The sequence below is a fragment of the Podarcis liolepis genome (assembly GCF_965112155.1).
Source record: "Podarcis liolepis genome assembly, chromosome: 12".
In the NCBI taxonomy this organism is placed as follows: domain Eukaryota; kingdom Metazoa; phylum Chordata; class Lepidosauria; order Squamata; family Lacertidae; genus Podarcis; species Podarcis liolepis.
The window spans coordinates 59,118,995-59,133,332 of NC_139563.1; the positions used below are offsets into that span (position 1 = coordinate 59,118,995).

Consider the following 14,338-nt stretch of genomic DNA (forward strand, 5'->3'; position numbering starts at 1 on the left):
AAAAATTGTCCAGACCCATACATTTGATTCAAAAAGTTTACTATCCAAAATTTTCTTCCTAGCAGATACAAAAACAGATAATAATACTTCCAAATATTTCCATAAGACATATGTTGGTCAAAGCATAGGTCCATCTTCTCAGTAATATCAGTTTACTTCAAACAGACCTAAAATCAGAGGTCTTTCTCTGTGTACATCTCCATTAGCTTGGAGCTGTTTCCCCTTCAGGAGAGACTCATTAGCACATCTACTATGTTTGGGAACAAAAGACCAAAGGCAATTCCCTTCAAAATGGTGATTTGCAACTAAATACCTTTCTCACAAGGACTTGGGTGGCACTGTGGGTAAAACCACAGTGCCTAGGACTTGCCGATCGTATGGTCGGCGGTTCGAATCCCCGCGGCGGGGTGAGCTCCCGTCATTCGGTCCCAGCTCCTGCCCACCTAGCAGTTCGAAAGCACCCCTAAGTGCAAGTAGATAAACAGGTACCGCTTTATAGCGGGAAGGTAAACAGCGTTTCCGTGTGCTGCGCTGGTGTTGGCTTGCCAGAGCAGCTTTGTCACGCTTGCAATGTGACCCGGAAGTGTCTTCGGACAGCGCTGGCTCCCGTCCTCTTAAGCGAGATGAGCACGCAACCCCAGAGTCGGTCACGACTGACCCATACGGGCAGGAGTACCTTTACCTTTACCTTTCTCACACCATCAGAAGTTAAACACCACATGTGAAACAGCAGAGAACATCAACAGTTAATTATTAACCCATCTAGGTGCTTAGAGAGCTCTACTTTGCTTTACGGAATTTTCCAATGTTGAACCCTTAGCAATACACATACAGGCATTTTCCATTTCACTGTGCAATTATACTTAATATGCAATGCAGGTGTTCCCATCTTATATTGCTGCAGCTGGTTCTTCCTGCCTAAGTGCAGAACCTGACATTCTCAGACATGCTCTAATTCCTGAGCAGCAGCATCAACTCTGCCTTTAAGCCAGTCTTGAGGGCTACAGTCCCTTCTGGGCAACCTTGCTGGGCCCACATGCCATTTGCCAGAAGCAAAAGTAGACAGACAAAGAGTGTACATGTTACCTCGGGAAGTGCACCAGTTGCTGCACACACTCACAGCCCTGCCTCTGTTCTCCCCTGCAGGCATGCACAAGGCCCCATTGGACTTCAGGGGCACATTGCAGCCAGGCGAAAAAACTCATGATGGTTCAGATCAGAGTCCGTGGCGAGCAGGGCCTGAGTTTGGGAGGCAGGGGGTGGGGTCAGATACAGAAGCTTGGAGGGTGTTCGGAGCCTGCAGTTCCCCACCCCTAGTTTATGGTTGAGACTGCAACCCAAAGCATACTTACTTTGAAATAAATCTAGTTTGAACTCAGGGAGGCTTGCTTCTGAATAGCATGCATACAACTGTGATGTCATGCTCACTCCCAAGTGATACGGGATAGAGTGGGTGGTTATTTAGAGCTCTAGATTTATCCAAATAACACAAGGAAAAGTGCTGCTGTGGAAACCACCTTTTGTTTTGTGACCGTTCAGTATCCATTGCTGAAAGCGTATCTTTCCTCATGATATAGTATGATAATGCACACATACTTCAGGGGCAATTTATAATCAACAGTCCAGCAGACTCCTTCAACCTCTCTGTGGTGGTTGCATGTTGCTATGCTCTGAGGGTGAAGTGACCTCCCTGGAGCGCAAGCCTGGACAGGGTGGCTGGAGGTCCTGGGTGATCCTCAGGGTCCCTTCCAACTCTTGCCAGTCTATGATTCTATGATCCTATGACATTTTGGGGTTCTGTGGGCAGGGGGTTCAAATGAGAGAATGTTTTAAACAGTATTTAGAATGTTGCAATTGTTTTTAGAATGCTTTAAAAATGCTTTATTATGGATGCGTTTGCTGCCCCAGGCTCCTTGGAAGAAAGGGCAGGATAAAAATCGAATTACTGCTGTTGTTGTTACTATTATGATGATGATTATGAAACGTCATAGCAGCAAAGGTGCAGCCCATAAACAACTTTGCTACTTTGTTTTTTAGATTGCATGAACTAGCCCTTACTCGTGATGGACGTGTCCAGCCCATTGCAATGAGGCCCCATGTGGCTCTCACTGGAAAGGGTCTGGCTGTGTTCATGCGGCAGCAGTATACCTGACCCACATCATGAACGTGCATACTCGACCCCTGTCCTGCTTGTGGATGTGAGAGGTAGAATAGCACCCAGAAATGTTCCTTCTGCCACTTCCAGCCTCTGTGCATGGATCATACTTCATCGGTTGAGGTTCATAATTGTCATGTTGCGAAAGCAAACTGTCTGCCCCTGCAGTGCCTTTTAAGGGCCACAAAAGAGGGAAGCAGAATGCTTCCTCCCACATGTTTTGTGAGAGACCCATTCCTTCCTGAGAACAAGGACCGTATAGTGGTAAATTGCTAAATATGTGATCTTTTTATTCTGTGAAATTTGCCTTGTGCTTAAAATAGGTCTTATGAGCATTAAGCTAATCAGCAGCCTCCAGATACCTGCAGAATTCCATCTCATTACAGGAGATACCTGGGGCCTCCTGTGGAGGATCCATCTGCTTGCCTTTGCTTATTTTTAAACGTACGACTGGAGCCAATTATACTCTATTGGTTCCTTTCCATATATGACTTTGGTGAGTATCTAACATATTGCAGGGTGTATATATATTATGACTGAACAAACAATTATTGGGGAGTGGGGAATGAAGCTGAAAAATGAGAAGATGTGAGATGTTAAAAAAACTTTTGCACAACTTTTTCATTTTTTGCATCAGCCTGTCCACCTGCGATTCAGACCCCTTTGTTTTTTGGTGTCTGTGAATAATATTGAAGCTTTGCTTTCCCTTTCCTTGTTTCCAGTGCTTTTTTTCAACACCCAAAAAATATGTTTAGGGGTACTCTCATTTTGACTCAAGAAAATCACCATTTTATTGTTCAAATCGGGCATAGTAAATACAGTAAATGGACAAAAGTACAAAGATTCACAAAAGGTTTAGGTGTATGCGTACCCCTGCATACCCCCAGGAAAAAAGCACTGCTTTTTTCACAAACCACAAGTGTGTATTTACCCAAAAGCTATGATTGTTTTCTCACTTTTGTTGCCAGAAAATGTTCGGCTGAACAGAAGGGGCTGATTATATCTAGGGCCACAATGTTAGTTGATAAATTAATACAGTTCTGGCTCAATTAAAATATTGGGCTTGAGTAATTGGGCATTGCCCCCATCACTGGCAGAGGAAGAGGAGTGTGGGCGGAGGGCACCGCCCCCGGCAGCGCGATCCTGGCAGGGTGCCATCACGCCTGTCCCCCCCCCCCCGTGCGCTGGGCGCCACGGCCCTACAGGTGGCATGCCCCGCCCCCACCTGCTCTGGCCCTGGCCCCCATGCCCTCTCCCAAGCCAACCTCTTCCATCTGTAAACTTTTCTCTTGTTGCCACCATCTTGTATCCTCCTCTCTCTGATGGGAGCCTGTCCCTGCTGCTGCCAAGCCTGAAATGTCCATAATCACGCACTGCATGCTAACATGTGTGTTTGCACATGTATGATATTCTGAGATCTTTGATCCAGAGCTGTGGCACACCATGAGGATGTTGCACTGTACTCTTCATTACTTGAATTATTTAGGGAAATTAGCACAAACCAATTAGTCCTTATTTGGGGTCAAAAGAAAGCTGTTTATTGTTCCAGAATAGCTCTGAATTATAGAGTAAAATAGTTATGCAGACTGAGTCACCAATATGCAATATTTACAAGAGAGTAAAGCTAATGCTAACACTAAGAAATCTTAGTGTTGCCTAAGGAGCTGGGGCCATGCTCAAAGTGCCCCCCAGAATGGGCCCCTGGGTAACACTGCTGTCACCTAAACCCAGGCCTGGGCCAATAATTCCACATCTACGCAACAACAGCCTCCTCCCTCCCCCACTTCTCAAAATGGAGCTTCAGCTATCTATACCCCAAGGATGGGTAGGGCAGTAACCAGCTCTGGTGGAGCCTCTCTCCATGCCGCTTTATGGGGCTCCCTGTGGCAGGGAAAGCAGGAATGGAGGAGAAGGGGGACCAAATACCCCGTGCCAGTCCACCATTAGCCTGGTACCTCACTGCCCAAGAGAGGCCACTGAACTAAGAAAAGAGGCATCAGTGACACTGCTGTCTCAGCTACCTATTCCTCAGGCCACAAGACTGGCCAGGCAGCAGAGAATAAACAGGGCCAGAGATGGGAGAAGGAAGAGGAAAGCTGGCAGGTCCCTGCTGGCCCCTCGCTCTGCTTCCTTCATTCCTGTGTAGCACTCAAATTCCCCTCTGGGCACAGACTTACTCAGCTGCAGAATCAGGACCTGTTCAGGTCTGAAAATCCCCAGCAATAGCTTGTAGGTCTGCCAAGGGCAATACCCACCCCATTGTTTAAGTGAATTGTATCTGTTCCTTCTGTAACACACAAAAACCTGGAGGACCCTCATTCAAACTTTAGCTTCTCTACTATTCTTAGGCAGCAATCCTAAACCAACTTTCCTGGGAGTACACTCTGCTGAATTCAGTAGGGCTTACTTCTGAGTAGACACGTGGCAGATTCACATGTTCATTTCAAGCACTACAATAACAGTGAAAAACCAATCATGGCATCCCCTAAAGAACTGTGGGAGCTGAGAGTTGTGAGAAGACCCAAATCCACCCCACTGCGTATCCTTAAATAAGTGTCCACATAAAAATCAAGCCAACTTTACTCATGGAGCTGCAAATCATGAAGCATCTAGTAATAAGGAATGAAATACCAAGTGATATATGTGGCATATTTCAACAGTATCCTGGACCAGCAATTGATAAACCTTAACCTATGTATTTTTGGGACGCGGGTGGCGCTGTGGGTAAAACCTCAGCGCCTAGGAATTGCCGATCGTATGGTCGGCGGTTCGAATCCCCGTGGTGGGGTGCGCTCCCGTTGCTCGGTCCCAGCGCCTGCCAACCTAGCAGTTCAAAAGCACCTCTGGGTGCAAGTAGATAAATAGGGACCGCTTACTAGCGGGAAGGTAAACGGCGTTTCCTGTTTCTGGCTCACCAGAGCAGCTTCGTCACGCTGGCCACGTGACCCAGAAGTGTCTGCGGACAGCGCTGGCTCCCGGCCTCTAGAGTGAGATGAGCGCACAACCCTAGAGTCTGTCAAGACTGGCCCGTACAGGCAGGGGTACCTTTACCTTTACCTTTTAACCCATGTATTTAGTTGCTTGTGCTGCAAAAAGAAAAAAATCTGAGGCTTCTCTAACCATTAAACAAGTTCCTTAAGTTTAAGCAGAACGCAAGGCTCCCTTTGCCTGTGATGTTTGTTGATGCAATTATCTGTAGCTTCAAGGACAGCGAACAATGGTACTGAAATGTCTCTCACCTTTGACCTTAGCATTCTTCATATCCACATTAGTTAGCAAAGGCTTCTGGGGTGTGTGGAAATCACAGTGTCAAAATAATCTCTTAATAATTTCGCATAAATCTTTAGCTTCATATATTAGATAAAGCTATATGCTTCTCATTAATTGAGATGACAATTAACAGAGAATAGACCAAAGTGTATTTACACCCGCTCCGGTGTTTTTAATAAGCTTAGCTACTGTATGGCACATCTGCTTGGCTAAGTGAATTTAGCGCTCATGCAAAATGCCATATGGCCTCACAAGGGACTCAGCAGCACCGGTTGAGACAGACCTTTGCCTTTCGTCTATTATTAACTGTTGGAGGCACACTGAGGAAGAGAAGAATGGACTGCATTTTTAGAAGCCCTTGCAAAACAGCACCCAGGTCCCATTTTGAAATGAATTTCACTCCCATCTTCCTGACAAACTGATTTATTTATTTTTTAATGGTGGGACAAGATGAATTGCTGGGCAGTCAGCTCTACTTAAACTGTGACCTTTAACTATTTGCACTCTTCTTTTTTAAAGCCTTGTCTTCTTGACTATATAGTCCACAATAGTCGTACCAGATAACCCAGATTGCAGAGAATGCCTTGATTTGGAAGCTTCATAACCCCCCCCCCCGACCATTTTCTTTTTCCAGTTCTAGTTTGTCACATATAGTTATATTGCAAATTCCAATTAAGAGCTTCAGTGAGATTTCCGTATGTGGCCAAAATCCCAAGGGATATCTGCTCCCCATTTAATTCTGTGCAGAAACACGGACAAGAAGATTGGGAGAGATAATTATAGGCTTCTCTCCCAATCTGCCAAGTAGAGCACAGGAACACAGGTGCGGAAAGAGTAGCTTTGCAGCCAGCCCTGTAGCACCTTCCCCAAGTGGTTATGAATGATGGACACAACAACTTAGATTGGATCAAATAAGGCCAAAACCTTATTGATGACAGATGTAAGATGTTTAGCATAGGCAACCATTCACTGCCAGAAGTGACGCCAAGGGTCAACTCGGCAGTGGGGGATTCCTATGACTTACAACAAATAGGGGGACTCCCACAGGGATTGCCACCTTGAAGGTTGCTGGACACCTGGATGAAAGCAGCTCCTCCTGGATCCCTTTAATGGGATACCCTACCTTTGGAGGGGCAGGCAGAGACTATAACCCTCCCCTCCACCCAAGACTAAGGTATATCCAATGCTTAAATGATCTGATGAGGAAGAAACTAGATGCCATGACCATAGCTGTCAACTTTTCCCTTTACTTGCGAGGAATTCTATTCCGAATAAGGGAACTTCCCTTTAAAAAAGGGAAACGTTGACAGCTATGCATGACAAGGGCAGGGCATCTTAAGTATCCTGGGAGTGGACCTGAGGGAAGCCTCCCTGCTCCGTCAGGCCCACCCCAAAGGAGGCCTTGCTTCCAAGCCTGCCTGTGATTGGCCAATCTTGCAGGTGGGCCTGGATCCATTTCCCAGCCAGCAAGGTGAGCGTCAAGCTCTCCATGCCAGCCAGAAAGGAAAGCCTCCCCAAATGGTACTGAAAACATATAAATGTTATTCCAGGGCATTAGAAGATAGTTTTCCTAGCAAGATGTCATATTTCAAACAGTGGAAATCCAGACAGAAAAGAACTCTCTCTCTTTTTTTTGTAAAGTTGTTGAGCTTTTTATTGCAAAAACATTGCTGTTTTTGAGCTATTTTTATGGGAAATTGGCAAAAACAACACTGCTGCCATAGGCTGCCATACGTCCAGATTTTCCTGGACATTTGACCAATTTCCAGCGGGAAACAGCTAGAGAGAGCAGTATTCCAGATATGTCCAGGTGTATGGCAACCCTATAAGACTCTCTGAGACAGGAGAACTGAAGGGAAGCACATTCTGACCTTCTTCATGAGCAGGAGTACACAGGGCTGTTTCGGTGTGTATTTTTCATTATTAGAATTTGTTGCAATCTGTCTTGAGAATCATTTGATGGAAAGGTAGAGTAAAACTAAGTTGCTCTGAAAGTTTTGGAAGGAAAGAAGGAATGGGGCTGTGGCGTATTGGGCAGAAGGAAGAAGATGTCTGGATGTGCAGGGGAGCTTTGGACAAATTGGGACTGTTGCCCAAGGAGCATAGAAGTGTAATGTTTGCATAAAAGGGAGAAGTCTGCCAGTTGTGGTTTCTAGTAGAGCTGGACTCTTTTCCTTTCTGTGTGCACAGTGCCTTTGGGGCAGGCGTCCAACCAAAGTGGAAGCAAAGCGGAGATCCCCCCATGGCTTTGCCTGTGACTATGGCAGGGGGCATGGCGGCGGCAGCAGAGCTCTGTTCCCACTGTTGCCATTCCGCCTGCCTGGTTGCCCACCTCTGGGAAGGATGCTAGTGTGACCCTCTAAGGCCATAGTAAATATTAATGGCTGGCAGAACTTCTCTGCTAAGCTGCTAGCCAAAAAGCCAGGCTTTAATAAATCAATAAAAGAAGCGAAGGGTCTGCCTCTCCCCCCATTCTCCTCTGCTCATCCCCCCTCCCCAATGGCCCCCACATGCAAGAGTGGGGGCGAATTGAGGGCATCTATCCATTCCAAGTTTCTACCAATGCTGCCACCTCACATTTCCCTGTCTTCTGCCCTACCCTTAAGACTTGTGCATTAGCTGCCAGCCTCCTAATAAAAGGATCGGGGTGCTGGTAAATATGAAGCATCCCTCAGATCCATTGGCAAGTTCACTTTTGGCTCATTTTACCCATAGCCCACAAGCAATAAGGAAAAACCTGCCATCTCCCTCGGGGATCTAATAAGCAGCATTATTATCCCATCAGAACCTGAACTTGGATAAGTGCTTTATGATATAATGAACGTTGACAGGCCACAAAGCATCTTGCTGCATGAAGGCGGCAGAGCAAAGAAGCAGGCTATATAAACACTAGGTCGTCAGCCCTTATATAACTTTAATCAAGATTAATCTCGCTTTACCATGGCATGCTTTATTAAGATATGTGTGGTAGTCTCATTCCTGAAATGAAAAGAAAGGAACCAGAAAAGAAAATAACACTTCGTATAAGCAAACCTAGAGTGTGGTCTGCCAAAGGTTTTGGTTGCCAAAGGCAGTATTGTGGTTGTTTTGGATTCAGATTGGCAAGGAAGATCACAAAAGTTGCTCTTTGATGGGTTTCATTTACAGAGTGAGGAAAACATACAATAAAGCAAAGGGAAACAGACATCATCTGTTGCTGGGGAATCCCTTCCCTTCCTGGGCAGGCAATGCATTGATCTCCTTACAGGCCATGAGGCAGCCTTGGTCAGCAGCAAGATCTGCCCTGGGCTTCCCACAGGCTGTGGGTGGGCTTAATGGGCGTGCTGATGACATTTGATCACCAGCTTTGGGGGTGTCCTTCCCGTGACCCTGTCCATGTTTCTGTCTGGCAAGGTCAAAGGAGGGGTTATAGTCCCTTTGTGGGGCTGCAAAGGGAGGTGATGTCTCTTCTCCATGGCACTTAGAGTGCTGAGTCAAGGAGACCCAGGGGGCCCTATTTTGAAGGGACATGTGGCCTCATACCCTGCTCAGGTGGCCTTTCTATGAAAAGTGATGATTCTGGCACACTGAATTGTTTTTCTTTATTTTTCTTTCAGAGGACAAAGTGTGGACGACTGTGAATCATGATTTGCAGGAACATTCCCTGGTGGTGAGCAAGAGGCCGGAGAAGCACGCTTTGCTGCAGCTGAATTACAGTGCCACCATGGATCAGATCTCCGCCATCACAAGCAGCGCTGAGTATTGTGAGCAGTTCATTTCCTACACCTGCAAAATGTCAAGGCTGCTGAACACCCCAGGTAGGCAGGCCATTTTCTCAACAAGTGTCCTGGTTTTGCATCTGGCCTAAATATAATCCAAAGCGCTTCCTGGTGTGGCTCTAGTAATCCAGCCCACTATCTTATTAATGATATTGTCATTTTTGTGTGTTTCTATATTGTGCTGCCGATGAAATATTTATTCAGTTTGGGATGAGTTGTGCTGCCATTTCCATAAGCTAATTTTAATGTAGTGAATACAAAAAAGTGAATTCAAAAAGTAGCCTCTTCCATCCCCACATTCAACTCTTGTAAGAATTTTTATTTTTGCTGTTGCCATCTTTGTTTCTGTACAGAAAGCTGATTTCTAAAAAGGAAGATGTTTCCAAGCATCTGCTTAGAAGCCACACCCTCTGACCTGGAAGTCTTAGGTGGGAGAGAGCTACTCAGTGGGGAAGGAAATGCACTAAGGCCATACTCAGCAGTGCCCTGTTATTAGCATTTCAGATGTCACAGAGTTGAGTCCTTCTACTGAAAACAAGATCCTGGTCTTATTTAGAGACTCTTTGGGTGCAAAACAGAAGCAGGAGTGTCTCAAACTTCCTGTTCCTCTTTGTCTTCCAGTTCAGACTTTTGACCCCCTCCGTCTGAGCGCTTGTGGGAGCTTGGATGGCTATTAATACAAGCTTGGTGTGGGTTGTTGTGTCCTGAACATGCACCTCCACTTTTATTATGATTTTCAAGGAAGAAATTGCATTACAATATACCGTATTTTGTGTTTTGCATCTTGCCTTCCTCGCTGGAAAATGGGCATGCTTGAATCTGAAGCACAGAATTGCACTTGGAACAAATGTACCAATTTCAGCCTGATACCTCAGGGAGACATAAAAGCATGTTGCTAATAAACTTGCAAACATGGAATGATAAATGTGTGAGGTAAACCAAAGGCCTCACTTTGCTCAGGTAGTCAAAGTTTACAGATTATAAAAAGCACCTTAAAGATAAAAGAACTGGAGGTTTATAAGCAGAGGTTGGATGGGCATCTGTCAGGGATGCTTTAGCTGAGATTCCTGTGTTGCAGGGGGTGACCTAGAGGACCTTTGGGGTCCCTTCCAACTCTACAATCCTATGATTCTATTATTGTATGGCTGACAGTCTTCAATAGCTATGCTTCTCCTAACTTGCTAATTTTAGAGGGGTGGCAGTTTCCAAAGAATTGGGAGGTGTTTACAGAGAGAATCCCTGTTATATTTTGTTATGTCTTCTTTGAACTACACATATTTTAGATCTGGCACACAAGATGTTCTCAGAGAATTAGATGCATTATTATACCACACACAAGCACACAAACACATTTTGCTTCCAAAGAGAAAGACGGGAAAACAAATCAATGCAGATCATTTTAAGTATTGTTTACATCCCGCCAGTGGCTAGTCTGCGCACATCCTACATGGGTGATTTACACAGCGGAAAAGCAGAAGCCGAGCCATTTCTTCTGTAAATAGCCTGTTCCTCCGCTCTGTTCAGCAAGTGGCCAGCTCCTTTTTGTCCCTAGCCTCCTCTTCTGTTTACTCTTTGGGAGTGTTGTCTTATAATACATAATGATACACTTCTTATCTTAGAATATAAAATTCTGTTGCTTCTTCTCCTGGAGAATTTTACAAATAAATCACACTGGGCTGGCGTGCGTGCAGGTGGAGTAGGGGGACGAGATAAAAAACATAAAAATGGATTTTGCTTTTGTAGGGTGATGATATTTTAAGCCATATCACAACTATGTCTGGGCAATATTTGGTTTTCAACATTTCAATATATCACCTCCTAAACATCGTGATATACCAATATATCACAATGTCTGAAATAAAGATGGAGCTATGTAGAGGCATTGGCTGGCTTCACGTCTTTTCTAGCATCGTGATTTTTTCCGGCGCTGCTCTTGTGATTTGCTGCCCCCCGCATTAGGGAGGGGAGAGCTGAGCTGGCAGAGTTAACGTGAAGAAGGAATGCGGAATCAAGAGAAGCATTGGCTGGCTTCATGGTTTTTCTCACTGTGGTTTTTGAATAGCACACATCATGATTTGCTACTTCAAACTGGTTTTCGACAATATATTGCTCAGTCCAAACACACATTACGATTCGCAATATATTACCAGGTCAAAAGTTATGAAACCGATACTACACTATGGGCTTCAAAATGGTTTTTGACGATATATTGATATATCGCCCAGCCCTAATCACAAGAGAAGTTCCTGCTCAGATGCTCAGAGCATCCAGCTAAGTAATTCAACTGCTGTGTGCTTGTACTTTTGAAGTTTCTGATCAGCCTCCCTCAGGTGGTGATGCAATAGTGATTAATGCTGGTCACCGACAACCATAACAGCGGTGGTCAAGGGCAAGGCAGCCACGGCAAGCCAGGGTGGAGGCAGATTTGTGGCTGCCTCAGATGCTCAGAGCAGGAGAGGGCTCTGCGGAAGAAGCTCCAAGGTCAGCTGGTTGACAAGAAGCCGGCAGGCCAGACTCCCAAGGAGAAGCAAAGCCCAGGTCAGTCAGAGTCAGGACAAAGGGGCAGTGTGGGTGGGTGTATGAAAGAGAGAAAGAATGTTTGTGTCTGGATAAAATGATATAGACTGGCATATTGTCCATGAATACTGGGAGTGAGGATTTCCTAGATGCTTAATTCCTTAGTCATATAATGCAGAGTTTTCACCTCTACTCTGCCATTAAGTTGACAGGCAACTCTTCCTTCTTATGGTTCTTTAAAGTGGACTTGGACCAGGCAACCCTTCAAATAGAGGACTTCTGCAAACAAAGGACTGTACTCATAAAGCAGGACACATTGAAGAAGAAGAAGAGTTTGGATTTGATATCCCGCTTTATCACTACCATAAGGAGTCTCAAAGCGGCTAACATTCTCCTTTCCCTTCCTCCCCCACAACAAACACTCTGTGAGGTGCGTGGGGCTGATAGACTTCAGAGATGTGTGACTAGCCCAAGGTCACCCAGCAGCTGCAGGTGGAGGAGCGGAGACGCGAACCCGGTTCCCCAGATTATGAGTCTACTGCTCTTAACCACTACACCACACTGGCTCTCATTGCCACTCTAAATGAGACCAGAAGGCCTTTAACAGTTTTGTTGCCTAGGATTTTTTGTTTTTTGGTATTCTTGTTCTAGGTTGGTGTTGCTTTCATCCTCCTCCATTACTGTAAACATATTTGCTACCCCACATATCCTCTGACGATAGTGTCTGAAGCATCAGTTGCCCTATAAAATGTGTTTGGAGGCTGAAACCAAATGAGAACTGATCATTAGGCCCATTACAAGAACATCTAGACAAGTTCTAGGCAAGGAATCTAGAACTGATTATCAAAATGCTTGCTTGGACTTGACTAAAAGATCAGTGGGTTTCAGCTATACTCTTCGTAAGCCGACAGTGTTATGATACCACCTACTGGAAGAAATGAGCCAAAATAAGTTTTAAACCCTCTCCCTCCTCCTGATTATTCCAGGCTCATTCTCTTTGAATTACATCTGGAATCACAAAGAAGTTTTTTACTTCACAACAGAAGCAATAAAGTAGCAAGCAGAATATTTGGGTTCTAAAGATGAACATGTGGGGTATAAGGAATTGGTAAACAAAATTGTTGCATAACTATTTTAAAAAAATATTAAACCTTTTGAGGGCTCCTTTAAGTCCACGTATGGTTTTGGTTAGTGGTTTATGGCTCAGAGTTGTTCAATAGGATATCTTAAATGTGCCAAATAATGGAGTAGGTGAAGTGTCTCGCTGGTTCAAAGCGAAATCCCAGCTGCACCAGCATTCCTGCTCCTTCCAACACTGGCCAGCTCAGAAGCAAGCAAAGTCATACTGGTGAAGGCAAAGACTTAATTTTTGTCCTCAATATGTCAATTTATCATTGGCTAGTTTTCATCTGAATCAGAGAATCATAGATTTGGAACTAGATGAGGGTCATCTAGTCCAATTCCCTGCGATGCACAGATCTCAACTAGATCTTGTATGTTAGGTCCATTCACCTTTTCCTGGTGGGCAGTGTTGCGGCTGGGCAGCTGGGACACAACAGCTTATTGGCCTAAGGGGCGGAGGGACACCGCCTCTCCCCTGCGTCTTGCTGGCTGCGTCATCATTGCTGGGGTTCTTCCCCCTGTGGAACAGCCCCAGCCAATCAGCTTTCAGGGTGGGTGTGGCCGCGGGCGATTTAACTGCAATGCGGGCAGGCGGTTCCCTCTCTCTCGCCCCATCACCAGATCACCCAACCCACCCACCCTCTTTTTATGCTTTGCTCAGATATGACCTTGCTTGTCATTCGCCATAGGGTTCAGGCCAGGTAGGAATTTTTTCCATTTGGCAAGCTGGCACCGGCCATTTGGTTTTCGCTACCTGCTAGCAATCATCACAACTTTTGTGAGGTTAGGCATTGGGTAAACCTTTGTTTGGAGGGAGGGGAGGTTGCCTTCGCCTGCCCCTCCTCAGTAAGGGTACCCTGTTAAAGGGATCTGGGGTGTGAATACTGTCCGAAGCCTGGGCGTGGGCTAGGGCCATGTCACAGCCCCTACAGGGACCCCTTGGGGTGCCCTTATTCGATGTAAGTCATAGGGCTCCCCCTATTGGTGGTTTACCCTTATATGGACTCCCTGCAGACAGGCAGGAGTCAAGATATAGCTTGGCTTCACCCCAATGCCTAAGCCAAACCGCTCACATCTGTAACCAATAAACACATTTGAACCCGTGTGTTTTATTGTTCTCCTGGCAACTTTGTGGCTCAGGTGCCTTGGCACGCAACTGGCCATCCAACCTCTGCTTGAAAACCTCCAAGGATGGAGAGTTCATCCCCACCCGCCAAGGGAACCCGTTCCACTGTCCAACAGCTCTTACTGTTGAAAGGTTCTTCCTGATGTTTAGTCAGACTCTCCTTTCATGTAACTTGGATCCACTGATTCAGGTCCCATCCTCTGGAGCAGGAGAAATAGGCTTGGCTTTCTTGCTTATTTTCTTAACCCACATAATGCTTTATAAAGAGCATAAATGGAGGGCATCAAGAGATTTTTAAAAGAATATTTGTATCAAAGCAAAAGATAAAGATTGCCTGTGCTATATTTAAAAAAAAAAACAGAAACAGTATCGATAGGCATGGGGGACAGA

At 45.5% G+C, this 14,338-nt stretch overlaps 1 protein-coding gene across 1 annotated transcript in view; it reads left to right on the top strand.

Annotated features, from left to right (window-relative positions):
- CNTNAP2 (contactin associated protein 2) overlaps positions 1–14,338 on the top strand; it is a 1,020,100-nt gene that overhangs the window by 728,938 nt on the left and 276,824 nt on the right. Inside the window, exon 13 of the mRNA XM_083468764.1 lies at positions 9,022–9,222. Within this exon, the coding sequence (XP_083324890.1) occupies positions 9,022–9,222 (201 nt within the window). The remainder of the gene's footprint in view (positions 1–9,021; positions 9,223–14,338) is intronic.